We start from the raw sequence: 14891 nt of genomic DNA on the forward strand, positions 1-14891 counted from the left end.
TGCAGCAGTTCAAAACGGCAGCATATCACCACTTTCCCTCGGGGAACTATCAATAGGTATTAAATGCTGGCTTAGCCAGAAACAGTCAGAAAAAGAGAGATGGGCTTTGAGGGAAACATTTTCTAAGGAATGTAATGGCAAAATTGATGGTCAGCACAATCATTCAACTGTTTTGCATTCCTGAGCCATTCATATCGTACTTAAGATTTGGTCTCTCGTAGCTTGCTCATGCATTGCTTCTCAAAGAACTTCGAAAAAAAATTTTCTGCTTACTGCCAGAAGGAAGACTGCTATCTTTGTGGTCAGTTTTGCTTGCATCTCCTCATATGAATTCTGCACCTACTGTTTCTATACTAACATGGTTGACCTTGTGTGGTGATGACCCTTCGTCAGAATTGAAGAAAGGGAACATTAATTTTCCTTTACAGATGCTGCCAGACCTGTTGACTCTGCCCAGCATTTTCTGTTTTGATCTCAATTTCTCTAGATATTGCCTGATTACTGTGCATATCACATAGTGACTACACTTCACATCTACTTCAGTGGCTTTAAAGGACTTTGGACTGTCTTGTACATGAAAGGTGATGTATAACAATAGCCTTTCTGTTTCTCAGTTAGTACAAGAGCACTTTTACCTCAAATAGCCACTCAACCTCTCATTTTCCTCTTTCAAATAACTCATAATAAATTCATTGCTGATCCATATTCTTAAACCAGTGAAGAAATTTACTCATGTGCCACAGGAATTATATGTAGCAGTCAGTGTATTGTAAATTATTGAAAACAGCACAAAAATGAAAGAGACCCCAGAGAAGCCTTATTGCAAACGATGTTTGTCTATATCGACAAGACAATATGAACCAACTGTGAAAAAAAAAGTTTTAAAACCTGCAGTGTAAAATTTGTGTCAGTAATTACAAGGTCAGTTCTTTTGTAATAGAATTGATTTAGCTTAATCATATGAAGTAACCAGAACAGTGTTAAATCATCCAAATGAAAGGGCTGAGATATTTCCATTTTCTCCTGAATGTTCATGTATCAGTGGCAGCTATCCATTAGCATGATGGTGATAGAATAGCTCTCTGATGCTGCATTTCTTTCTCTTGGAGAACAAGATGTTTCCAGGTTTATTCTGTTTATTTGCTGAGTGAACATCAGGTGAAACTGAGCATGCATCTTATGATCAGAACTATGGTGATGTTGGGAATTCTTTCTTTACTCATAGCGTGGGTGGAAATCTATTTTGGCTGCATCTCAGTACGTGATTATAACAAATCAACTTGTAACCTCTTTAATATGATGCTCAGTTTGAGTTTCAGCCAGGGACACCCGGCTCTAGATCACATTGCAGTCTTAGTCTAAACATGGAAAATAGAGCTCAAATACAGAGGTGAGCGAAATGTGTGTGACTGAGCTTATCATGAAGACAACATTTGACTGAATGCATCAAGTAACCTTGGTAAAACTGGAGTCTCAAATGGAAACTCCCCACTGATGAGAGTCATACCTGGCACAAGTGAAGGTGATTGTGGCTCTTAGAGGCCAATCATTTCAGGCCTCGTATATTACAACAGGAGTTCCTCAGGGTAGCTTCCTGGGCACAACCATCTTCAGCTGCTTCATTAATGACTTGCCCTCCATCATGAGGCCAAATGAGGGGATGTTCACTGATGATTCCACAATTAGAACCATACAGAACAAAAAAAGTTATGGCACAGAGAATGTTCAGCAATCCCATCTGTGCCAGCTGAATAAAGTCATCTCATCCTACCCACACTTAGAGTCCGTCACTTTGCTGGTGACAGAGTTCCAGATGCACGTCCAGGCTCCTTTTAAACATGTCGAATGTTTTCTGCTTCAAACACCAAACTGGACATTAAATTGCAGAAAACCACCACCTTCTGGGTGAAAAAGATCTTCTTCATCTCCCTCTAATTGTTCTACTGATTACTTTAACTCTCTGCAGGCTGATAAGTGACGTCTCTACTGTATATCCTATCTAAGCCCCTCACTGATGTGTACACCTCATTCCTGCCATCCGCTCAGAGATTCTGAGAAAAGCAACCCTGGTGAATCCAATCTGATGTCATAGCTAAAGTAAAGTGACTGCAAGAGCAGGTCAGAGGCTGTGAGTTCTGCGGTGATTCATTTTTCTTTCATGTCTCCAAAGCCTGTACACGTTCCACAAGACACAATTAGAAATAGAGCTGAAAATGTGTTGCTGGAAAAGCGCAGCAGGTCAGGCAGCATCCAAGGAACAGGAGAATCGACGTTTCGGGCATAAGCCCTTCTTCAGGAAGGGCTACACATTTTCAGCTCTGATCTCCAGCATCTGCAGCCCTCATTTTCTCCACAAGTTAGAAATACAATGGAATAGTCTCCAATTGCCTGGATGAATGCTACTTCAAAAACACTCAAGGTACGTCACATCATCCAGAAAAAGCAACCAATTAAGAGTCATGTAGCACGGAAACAGACCCTTCATCCAACCAGTCCATGTTGACCATAATCCCAAACTAAACTAGTCCCACCTACCAGTGCTTGGCTCATATCCCTCCACACATTTCTTATACATATACATAAATAAACGACTTCCACATGTTGTAACTGTACCCACATTCACCACTTCCTCTGGAAGTTCATTTCACACACAAATCACTCTCTGTGTGAAAAATTACCCCTCATGTTTTTTTTATCTTTCTCCTCTCATCATAAAAATATGCCCCCTAGATTTAAAATCCCCCACCCCCAGGAAAAGATCTTGGTTATTCATCTTATTTATATCCCTCATGATTTTATAAACTTCTATAAGGTCACCCCTCAACCTTGCACATGTCAGTAAAAAAAATCCCAGCCTATCCAACGTCTGTCCATAACTCAAATCCTCCTGTCCTGGCAACACCCTGGTAAATGTCTTCTGAATTCTTTTGAATTTGATTAATACCTCATCCACCATCTTAAGCATTCACTCTCTCCACCTCTGCCTCACAGTGGCAGTAGTGTGTATTATTTCCAATTTATCCTTTGGCAGCAGTCTCCAAATTGGCACTGTCTACCACCTCAAAAAGCAAGGGCAGGAGATACAAGGAAACAAGTTCCCCTTCAATAATGGTCCCTTCTGACTTGGAACTAAAGGCTTTCCTTCACTATCAAAATTGTCTACCTAGCAACACTAGGTGAACCTATACCACATGACTACAGAGGTTCAAGGAGGCAGCTCACTACCACATTGTCCATCATAATTAGGAGTGGGTGATACATGCTAGTCTTGTCATCAAAACCCACATGCAAGATTTAAAACAGAAAGAATTTTGAATCTGCTTCTGTAGAGTTTATAACAATTGAAAACCTTTTGTCGAATATTTGTATTAATATTGTTTGGGAACAATCCTATAAGGGGTATATTAAAGGAGTTACTGAGGGAGGAAAAGACAGGAGGTAGGGGGTTGTGGGGGGGGGGGGGGTGCGGGGGGGAGTTGCGGGTGTGGGGGGGGGGAGTGGGGGAATGGTGCCGTGACGTACTACTGTGACTGAAGACCTGCTGGTGCATTGAAACGGGACTTCCTTCTGAGTGAGGGACTAACATACCACCACTGACCCACTCAAAATTCTTGAAACATTAAATTGCTGTGGAGCAGCTGATATCAGCAGGGTTGTGTTCCCCACTGACTGTTTCAGGTAATGGAGCAGAAAATCCAATCATCCAAAATGTCCCAGCCAGAATGTAGGAATAATGGGCAAAGATTCAGTGGACTGGATGACTAGGAATGCTCCATAATGGTTTGGATTCTATCATCACTATTCACTGTACCCATTAGTGATTTTGATCGAAAGCCATAGATCAAAATGTGCCTACCCCTTGAAGGTAGGTAGTATTGTAAGTTGTGTAGGTTCAAGTATCAAATTGTTGCAGTCTGTGTGATACAGGCACAGTGCAGTTAGGAAGGGAAAGCAACCTCAAGTGTCTGCTGGCTGGAGCTGATAACTGGACGGTGCCGAAAGCTGACCTCTAGGAACATCAGTTCATGAACTTTGCCGAATATTTCTCTCAGACACTCATTATAACATGTTTCACAGCAGCTAAGTGCCCTCAGGTTGTGAAATCATACTGTAATGAATTTCCAATTACAATACATATGATATAAATGTAACAAGGTTGACAGCCAAGTTAAAGCAATCTCAGAACACAGCTCTGAGTAACTCTGATATTTGACAAGAAGGGGGAGGATGAGTAATTGGAATCCTATTGAGTAAAACTGAACAGGTCTGTAAGCATTACATTTAAGATATGAAGATATGAAAATGTTCAGGATATTGCTGTTGCAAGAGCATTCAACAACAGAAATTGCCAAGACCATGAACTATTTTAGAACATGAGTCTACATAACGTGGCATTATAATTTATTTCTGAGAAATTCAACATTTTGAAATGATGAAAGGAATTAATAATACTTGCACCAAACATACTGGACATTGTGGAAAGGGTTAAATACCAAAGTCAAAAATTAGCAGCTAGTAAGTTGAAAAGAAATTTAGGCAGATTTTTTTTACACTCTAAAGACAATGGAAAAGTGGGTTAATGAATACATTGTCATTGAATAAAAAGCAGAATCTCATGAAGGTACTTAAGAGGTCACTGGCAGGCCTTTCTTGAGAGCAAAGATTATAGACACAGTAGTGTCACCTGCCAAGAAACATTGTATTAAAAAGCAATTCCAGTGGGGAGACAATGGCTGTTGTTGGTACCACACTCACTCATGGCCTGGGATTGTTCCTGGACCTCTGGCCAGAATGGTTTGATGGTTAGAGGAGAGTCGTGAGGTGGGGGTCATGTAGGAGGGCCATTAGCAGTTAGGACAGGGAGTGGTACTCAGGGGTCTCAGCCCATGCCCTGCAAAGCCTAGTCTCTCGATCAGATATAGAGTCCCTTTGAAAAAGATGCTCCTCCAGCAGCACTGCAAGAGACAACAAGCAAATGTGTCAGGATCTGCGAGTCGTAAGCCTGACGTGGCATACCTGTCTACACCCATCACCCTACCACTGGGTTCATGCCAATTAATGAGGTGAAAAGACCATCCTTGGGGCTTCCTGTCAGAGACCTCTTAGGAATGGAAGCAGGATGGCACAGGGGTCTCCATTCCCAACCCTCCCACCTTCCTAAATACCCCCAGCTTGTCACAGAAGAAGGTGGCTTTGAGCGACAATTGTTTGAAAGATGGGAGCTAGGAACAAGTACGAATGCTGATTGGGACTGATCTTAATGGATGCATTTTTCAGACTTTGTTGACTGATTCCATGTTTTAAAATTGCTCAATTCTTATCAGCATTATCTAAAATGGTACCTGTCACATAGGAAGATGGTCATGGTTGTTGGAAATCATTTATCTCTACTCCAGTTCATCTCTGCAGGAGTTCCTCAGGGTAATGTCCTGGGAGTTCAGCTACTACCTTCAGCTGCATTATCAATGACCTTTCCTCCATCATAAGGTCAGAAATAGGGATGTTCACGAACAATTACACAATGTTCAGCACTGTTCATCACCCCTCAGTTACTGAAGTAGTCCATGTTTAAATGCAGCAAGATCTGGACAATATCCAGGCTTGGGCTGACAAGTGGCAAGTAATATTCATGCCATACACATACCAAGCATTGGCCACATCCAATAAGCCAGAATCTAACCAGCGACCCTTGCTGTTCAACGGCATCACCATTTCCCTCCATCTACATCCTTGAGGTTGCCATTGACAAGAAACTGGACTGGACTAGCCATTTAAACACAGTGGCTACAAGAGCAGGTCAGAGCCTAGGAAAGCCTGCAGCAAACAACTCATCTCCAAAATCTGTCCACCCTCAACAAGGCATAAGCTAGTAGTATGATGGAATATTCCCCACTTGCCTAGATAGGTACAACCCCATCAACACTGGAAAAAGCTTGACAACATTCAGGACAAAGCAGCCCGCTTGATTGGCACCACATCCATAAGCATCCATTCCCTCCACCACTGATGCTCAGTAGCAGCAGTGTATACTATGTGCAAGATGCACTATAGAAATTCACCAAAGATCCTCATACTGTGTCTTCCAAACCCACAACCACTTCCTTCCAAAAAGACAAGGCCAGCAGATATATGGAAACACTACTACTTGCAAGTTCCCCTCGAAGCCACTCATTATCCTGACTTGGAAATATATCACTGTTCCTTCAGTATCGCTGGGTGAAAATCCTGGAATTCCCTCCCTAATGGCATTGTGGGTCAACCTATAGCATGGGAACTGCAGTGGTTTGAGAAGGCAGTTCACCACAACCTTCTCAAGGGTAACAAGGGACAGGCAATAAATACTGGCCCAGCCAATTGATAGCCGCATCTCATGAATGAATAAGAAATTAAACTCGTAAAAGTCTTACAGTTTATAAGCATCAGTCAAAACATTGGGACACTACTTAGCTTCATTGCCAATTAAGTACTTTTGTCATTACTGTATTATAGATATGGATTGACTATTATTAGTGAACTGTAGTTCAGTTATTCCATCTTATGGTGTCTATTGTTATTTTTTCAGGTTCCCTGTTAAGCCGAAGGACAAGCAGCTTGAGAAGTGAAAGCTATCACTCAGAAATTCAGAGTCTGATTTTCAATTTGCACCAGCGATTAATGAGACTTTTAAGGATCCACTTTCTGATGGGCACAGTGTGCAGCTATCGACTTACCTGAACACTTATAGGTTGACACACGACTGGGTAAAATGGTCAATCACGCTTCTCTGTGGCTCACGTCAGTGGTTTTGTGTGTTCTGTGTTACTGTGGAACCAACTCCACCCAGAAGAGTTTGCAACATCGAAAATGGAAGATGGAACAATCAAAAGCAAGCTTAGTAACCCATCGGCGTGTAAAACGTGGCTGGGTGTGGAACCAGTTCTTCATTGTGGAGGAGTACACTGGAACAGAGCCACTCTATGTTGGAAAGGTGAGGTTAACCTGTAAGACTTTCTTTTGTTTTTCAAGAGATTGGTGCCAGTTGACATGAAGCTGCTGAATTTTACTTAAAAGCAGATACCTACCGATTTTTCTGCCATCTTTGAACCTTTTTGTAAAACTGTAGAACTGCACAAGTCAGAATAATCTCAACACGTGCTGCAAAATGAATAGTATTAGCTATTAATATTTACTGAAACTAATCATTTTCTTCACCTGTTTTAATTGCAAGTTCTGGATTGCTTGTCCAGTGACACTGATTACAAATTGCGCCCCCCCCCCCAATGTAAAACTGAGTTATTTTCAATATTTTCTTCTGTCCAGTCCAGTTGAAAAATGACAAGACTGGGTCCAAACTCTTCAATTTCACCTCTGAATGGAGAGGATGATTACTGAGTTAGGTGTAAAATTGACATTTTACCCAATCACTCGGGTTTCCCACAGAGTGAGAAATGACTCCTGAGCCATGTTACAAAGGGATAGTTGGGTCCACTAATTGCTCAGGATGGTGGAGAAAATGAAACACTTCTCTTGTTACCATAAGTGCAGTGAGCTCTACATAGATCGGAGTTTGATCTAAGGTACAATATCACATCTGATATTCTTCAACCAGGGACAAGGGGAATCAATGAAAATCTCCATATAGAATATCATTTCAGACCAACATCATTGACCTTTCAAACAAAGGTCAGGAGTGCTTCTTTCTCAATAAACAAAACTTAATTTGATATTGGAGCTTGAAGCTCTGCTGTGAGATTATCGTAATTACAGACAAGGATGAAGAATTTAACATACAACAGCTCGCAAGAGAAAATTGTTTTAGTTAGCAGAAAGAACAGAAGGTGGTGGCAAAATTAAACAGTATGTCTATGATTAAGAAAGCCAGAAGATGCATGTAGACACAACTTGATATATCACATATCAGGCAGAACACTGAAGGAGATCATTTGTTGTGTTAGATTTTCCAAACATGACCTTTCAGCAATAGAACTCAGAAACTACAATAGTGAGGAATCAACACTATATGATGTCCTGGCTCTACACTGAGAATATGTCAGTGATTTACATAACACCAAACTGTAAGCCTGCTTCAGCTCATCTACTGCTGAAACCCTTTTGTTAGCTCCTACGCAACTATTCCAATGTATTTCCAGCTGATCTTCCCACCCTCTGTCAAGCTGCTGCCATCCAGTACTCAGCTGCCTTTTGTTATGACAGGTCCCTGGGCAAAGTTCCCCGATTTGTTACTGTTTCAAATGAATTACCCCAACTTGTTAAGCTTCTGGAGGAGGACGAATGAACTGTCCTTCTTTAGTCATCTTCTCCCTCAGCTGGCTTTAGCAACATTAATTTAAGATAGATCCTCTGTGGATACATTTCTCTGACCCAAATGAACTTGGAGCCAATTGAACCAGGCTTCCTTGAATCAACATAAATAGTAAGTTTATCAATTGCTTAAATTGAAAAGAATTAGTGGTGCAATACACATGCATAAAGATTAAAAATAAGAGGAAAGTATATAAAGATAAAACTGAAAAGAAAGCAGATATACCAATTAGACTTTGAATTGTTTGGAAAGAGCGAATCATTGAATAATTGCAGGAATCATACCAGTGGCTTTAAGCTTGGGAGTTGATTTGTTTTTTTTTGAGATTCCAGGTTTTGTAGTTTGATTGAAGTACCTTTCTCCAGAATTCTTTCTGAACTGGCTTCCAGCTTCAGAGTGAGAGAAGGTCTTCCTTCACCTACAAAACCGAGGGAACAGGAAATAGTTCCTTGACTGTGACCTTCACTGCATGCTAATGCTGAAACCCAGGTAGGTACACACAAGAGGTCCTACTTGCCTACTCCAGTAGAGTTGAAACTGACTTTTTAACTTTTTCTATATATACTGGAGGGTAAAATTACAAGAGGTTTTTTTTCTGCAGAGGAGGGTGAGATAGTCAGGCTTCACACACCTCTTCTTGTTCAGCATCTCTCTGTTTGAAGCTGCCCTGACATTTTGGGAGCAATAACATTACTGAAAACAAAAACAATGCTAGCTTGTTCTCTGCCCACAGTTGCTGCCTGACCCATTATGATTTCTAGCACTTTTTCTTCCCTGACAATGTAGATGTGTGATACTCCATGGGCTTCACCCATAACTTTACAAGCAGTCATGAATTTAAATATGCATTTTTCCCATTGCAGCCTTCCTTTAAAAGCAACACAGTTTGGAATTTTAAGTGAAAAAATGTCGATAAATTATTTGGGGTTTTGATATCATATCATGACATCCATATTCTTACTCACACAAAGTCCTGTTCACTGAATCACACCAGGACTTGCTGACACACATTAGCTCCCAGATGAACAATGCCACAAGTTTTGAAATGCTCATTCCTGTAGGGCCTAGCCATTATCTCTGTGATCCCCTCCATCATGACAACCCTAAATAATACCTGCAGTCCTTTTATTCTGGCCTTTTGATCATCTCAGATTTCAATCATTCCACAATTGATGACAGTCTTCAACTGATTCGAGCACCAAAATATCCTTTTCTAAACTTTTTTTCACATCTTTATCTCATGCTGCTTAAAATCTACATCTTCAACAAAGCTGTAGATCACCCAGCTACTCAGGGTCATATTGAGTTTTGCAATGCTCCTGTGAAACATCCTGCAAAGTTTAATGACATTTGTGGGCGGCACGGTGGCACAGTGGTGTCTCACAGCGCCTGAGACCCGGGTTCAATTCCCGCCTCAGGCGACTGACTGTGTGGAGTTTGCACGTTCTCCCCGTGTCTGCGTGGGTTTCCTCCGGGTGCTCCGGTTTCCTCCCACAGTCCAAAGATGTGCAGGTCAGGTGAAATGGCCATGCTAAATTGACCGTAGTGTTAGGTAAGGAGTAAATGTAGGGGTATGGGTGGGTTGCGCTTTGACAGGTCGGTGTGGACTTGTTGGGCCAAAGGGCCTGTTTCCACACTGTAAGCAATCTAATCTAAGAAACATATTGAGTCCAGATTGCTGCATTATCATTATGATAACATTATGAATTATTTATCTGTTGTGGTTAACCACATATGGGAGGAGGACATTGCTAGGGTCTTTACCTGAGCATAAATAACTTGTCGACATTGAGGGAGGCTTGAGTTAGGTCATAATGTTTCACTGTGTGAATAGGCTGCAGCTTCATTCGCAACAGGAGTTTAACAAATATTGCCTTGTTGCTAACGCAGCATCACATTCATCAAAACTAATTGAAAGTGAACCTCAATGATGTAGAATGCTTGGGGCAAGAGAAGATACCAAAGGATGTTTGGACATCTTACATTGATTCAGCCCTTAGTGATTATGGTGAAAGTTTCCTGGCTGTGATGAATACTGAGCTTTGAAAATGGAAATTAGTTCTGGAAATGTTAGTACAACTCCCAGTAGCACACAGCCTGGAGCCTGATACACTTTGATCATAATAGATTTCTTCTACAGCCTGTAGTTGGAGAGTGTCGTGATTTGAAAACCACACTGTTTCAAAGCTCTTTCCACAGTGCCTTCAGCCTGCACCACTTCTTTCAAGCTAATATTAAATTTTGCAATTTCTTTGGTTCTGAATCTGTCGGGTTCTTAACCAGTCAGATGACCTCTGACTGAGGTTTCCCATCATCTCACCATTCCTGAGGCCAGACCTGAAGACATGTTGCACTCTCTTGGCGAGGGTAAGGGAAAAGAGGGGATCTGTGGAAAGTCGCATCTGTTTTAGCTGTGGCCATGACACTCTGGAGTAATGTGCTGGAAATCAAACGCTACTATTCCTGGAGTCACAGAGGAGAGTCATACAGCACAGAAACAGACCCTTTGGTCCAACTCGTCCGCACTGATCAAACATCCCAATCTGACCTAGTCCCATTTGCCAGCATTTGACCCATATCCACCTAAACCCTTCTTAGTCATATACCCATCCAGATGCCTTTTAGATGTTGTAATTGTAAGAAATCTGCCTACATTGCTTCCTCTAGCAGCTCATTCCATGTACAAAACACTCTGCAGTCATCCTTGAGGTCCTTTTCATATCTTTCCCCTCTCATTTTAAACTTGGGGCCTCAAGTTCTGGACACTCCCAACCTAGAAAAAAAGATCTTGTCTATTTACACTATCCATACTCTTCATGATTTTATAAACTTCCATGAAGTCACTCCTCAGTCTTCGACGCCCGACGTAGAAAAGCCCCAACCTATTCAACCTCGCCCTGTATCTCAAAGCCTGTACTCCTGGCAATATTTTTGTAAATCTTTTCTGCTTCCTTTCAAGTTTGACAATATCTTTCCTTTCATAGGCAGATCAGACTTGAAGGCTGTATCCTAAAAGTGGCCTCACCAATGTCCTGTACAGCCAAAACATGATGCCCCAAATCCTATGCTCGATGTTATGATCAATGAAAGCAAACATACCAAATGCTTTCTTCATTTCCCTGTTTACCTCTGATGCCACTTTCAAGGAAGTATGTCTCTGCGCCCCTGGGTCTCTTTGTCTGGCAACACTCCCCAGAGCCCTACCATTGACTGTATAAGTCCTGCCCTGGTTTGCCTTACCAAAATGCAACACCTCACATTTATCTAATTAAATTTCACCATGGTGGCTCAGTGGTTTGCACTGCTGCCTCACAATTCCAGGGACCCAGCTTTGATTCCAGCCTCAGGTGACTGTCTGTGTGGAGTTTACACGTTCTCCCCGTGTCGGCACGGGTTTCCTCCGGGTGCTCCGGTTTCCTCCTACGGTCCAAAGATGTGCAGCTTAGGTGAATTTGCTATGCTAAATTCCTTATAGTGTTCAGGAATGTGCAGGTACGTGCATTAGTTAGGGGTAAATGTAGAGTAAGAGGGTAGGGGATTGGGTCTGGGTGGCTACTCTTCAGAGGATTGGTATGGACTTGTTGAGTGAAATGACCAGTTTCCACACTGTAAGGATTCTATGATTAAAACTCTGTCTGCTACTCCTTGGCCCATTGGCCCATCTGATCAAGGTCCCGTTGTATCTGAGATAATCTTCTCCACTATCCACTTCAACACATATTTTGGTGTCATCTGCAAACTTACTAATCATGCCTCCTGTATTCACATTCAAATCATTCATATAAATCATGAGAAGCAGTGGACTCAGTATTGATTCTCTGGGCACACTGCTGGTCATAGGTCTTCAGCCCAAAAAGCAACCCTCTACCATCATCTTTTGTCTCCTACCTTCAAGCCAATTTTGTATCCATTGTGCTGGCTCCCCCAGATTCCATGTGATCTAACCTTATTAATCATTCTACTATGCGGAATCTTTCTTTGTTGAAGTCCATATAGACAATTTCCCACATACAAAACCATGTTGACTATCCTAAATAACTCCTTTTCCTCTCAAATACATGTAAATCCTGTCCCTCAGAATCCCCTCCAACAACTTACCAATCATTGACGTAAGGCTCACCAGTCTATAGTTCCCTGCCTTTTCCTTACAGCCTTTCTTAAATAATGGCATCTCATTAGCCAACCTCCAGTCTTCCAGCACCTAACCCGTGGCTGTCAATGATACAAATATCTCAGCAAGGGGCCCAGCAATCTCTTCACTTGCTTCCCACAAAGTTCTAGGAAACACCTGATCAGGTTCCAAGATTTATCTACCTTTGTGCATGACAAGACCTCCAGCACCTCATTTTCTGTAACATTGACTGTTTTCAAGACATCACTATTTATTTAAGGAGAAAGTGAGGACTGCAGATGCTGGAGATCAGAGCTGAAACATGCGTTGCTGGAAAAGTGCAGCAGGTCAGGCAACATCCAAGGAGCAAAGCAAGGAGCATCCTGAAGAAGGGCTTATGCCCGAAATGTCGATTCTCCTGCTCCTTGGATGCTGCCTGACTGGCTGCGCTTTTCCAGCAACACATTTTTCATCACTATTTATTTCCCCAAGTTCCTGATCTTCCATGTTCTTCTGCAATGCAAATAGTTACACAAAATACTTATTGGTATCTCACCTATCTCCTGTGGTTCCACACATGGACAGCCATATTGATTTTTATGGGGCCCTATTCTCTCCCTAGTTACTCCTTTGCCCTTAATGTACTTCTAGAATCTCTTTGGATTCTCCTATCCCTATTTGTCAAAGAAATCTTGTGTCCTCTTTTAGCCCTCCTTATTTCCCTCTTAAATATAGTCCTACTACCCAACGTTTGTGAGAAGATTTGTAGCTCAGATGCTCGTTGTTGTGGTTCTGTTCGCCGAGCTGGGAATTTGTGTTGCAGACGTTTCGTCCCCTGTCTAGGTGGCATCCTCAGTGCTTGGGAGCCTCCTGTGAAGCGCTTCTGTGATCTTTTCTCCGGCATTTGTCGTGGTTTGAATGTGTCGCTTCCGGTTGTCAGTTCCAGCTGTCGTTGCAGTGGCCGGTATATTGGGTCCAGGTCGATGTGCTTATTGATTGAATCTGTGGATGAGTGCCATGCCTCTAGGAATTCCCTGGCTGTTCTCTGTTTGGCTTGTCCTATAATAGTAGTGTTGTCCCAGTCGAATTCATGTTGCTTGTCATCTGCGTGTGTGGCTACTAAGGATAGCTGGTCGTGTCATTTTGTGGCTAGTTGGTGTTCATGGATGCGGATCGTTAGCTGTCTTCCTGTTTGTCCTATATAGTGTTTTGTGCAGTCCTTGCATGGGATTTTGTACACTACATTGGTTTTGTTCATGCTGGGTATCGGTCCTTCGTTCTGGTGAGTTGTCTGAGAGTGGCTGTTGGGTTGTGTGCTGTTATGAGTCCTAATGGTCGCAGTAGTCTGGCTGTCAGTTCGGAAATGCTCTTGATGTATGGTCTTGTGGCTAGTCCTTTGGGTTGTGGCATGTCCTCCTTCCGTTGTCTTTCCCTTAGGCATCTGTTGATGAAATTGCATGGGTATCCGTTTTTGGCGAATACATATAGGTGTTCTTCTTCCTCTTTTTGCAGTTCTGGTATACTGCAGTGTGTTGTGGCCCTTTTGAATAGTGTCTTGATGCAACTTCTTTTGTGTGTGTTGGGGTGGTTGCTTTCGTAGTTCAGGACTTGGTCTGTGTGAGTTTCAGTACACCAGAACTGCAAAAAGAGGAAGAAGAACACCTATACAATGTATTTGCCAAAAATGGATACCGGCACAATTTCATCAACAGATGCCTGAGGGAAAGACAACGGAACAAGGACATGCCACAACCCAAAGGACTAGCCACACTACAATACATCAAGAGCATTTCCGAACTGACAGCCAGACTACTGCGACCATTGGACTCATAACAGCACACAAACCAACAGCCACTCTCAGACAACAACTCACCAGAACGAAGGACCCGATACCCAGCATGAGCAAAACCAATGTAGTGTACAAAATCCCATGCAAGGGCTGCACAAAACACTACATAGGACAAACAGGAAGACAGCTAACGATCCGCATCCATGAACACCAACTAGCCACAAAACGACACGACCAGCTATCCTTAGTAGCCACACACACAGATGACAAGCAACATGAATTCGACTGGGACAACACTACTATTATAGGACAAGCCAAACAGAGAACAGCCAGGGAATTCCTAGAGACATGGCACTTATCCACAGATTCAATCAATAAGCACATCGACCTGGACCCAATATACCGGCCACTGCAACGGACAGCTGGAACTGACAACTGGAAGCGACAGATTCAAACCACTACAAATGCCGGAGGAAAGATCACAGAAGCGCTTCACAGGAGGCTCCCAAGCACTGAGGATGTCACCTAGACAGGGGACGAAACATCTGCAACACAAATTCCCAGCTCGGCGAACAGAACCACAAGAGTCCTACTACCCTTATACTTCTTTAGGGGCTCCACTCAATCCCAGCTATAATGAGCAAATGTCTCCTTTTTCTTGACCAGAGCCTTAATTTCTCTTGTCATCA

The 14891-nt window shown here is 42.4% G+C and overlaps 1 protein-coding gene across 1 annotated transcript in view; it reads left to right on the forward strand.

Moving 5' to 3' along the window:
- The window catches only part of cdh22 (cadherin 22), an 850755-nt gene that overhangs the window by 132626 nt on the left and 703238 nt on the right, over positions 1 to 14891 (forward strand). Inside the window, exon 2 of the mRNA XM_043710157.2 lies at positions 6563 to 6967. Within this exon, the coding sequence (XP_043566092.2) occupies positions 6746 to 6967 (222 nt within the window). The 5' untranslated portion in view covers positions 6563 to 6745. The remainder of the gene's footprint in view (positions 1 to 6562; positions 6968 to 14891) is intronic.

Source organism: Chiloscyllium plagiosum, unplaced genomic scaffold (genome assembly GCF_037043375.1).
Source record: "Chiloscyllium plagiosum isolate Xiang-an unplaced genomic scaffold, Cpla_swu_hap1 HiC_scaffold_15, whole genome shotgun sequence".
Lineage (NCBI taxonomy): Eukaryota > Metazoa > Chordata > Chondrichthyes > Orectolobiformes > Hemiscylliidae > Chiloscyllium > Chiloscyllium plagiosum.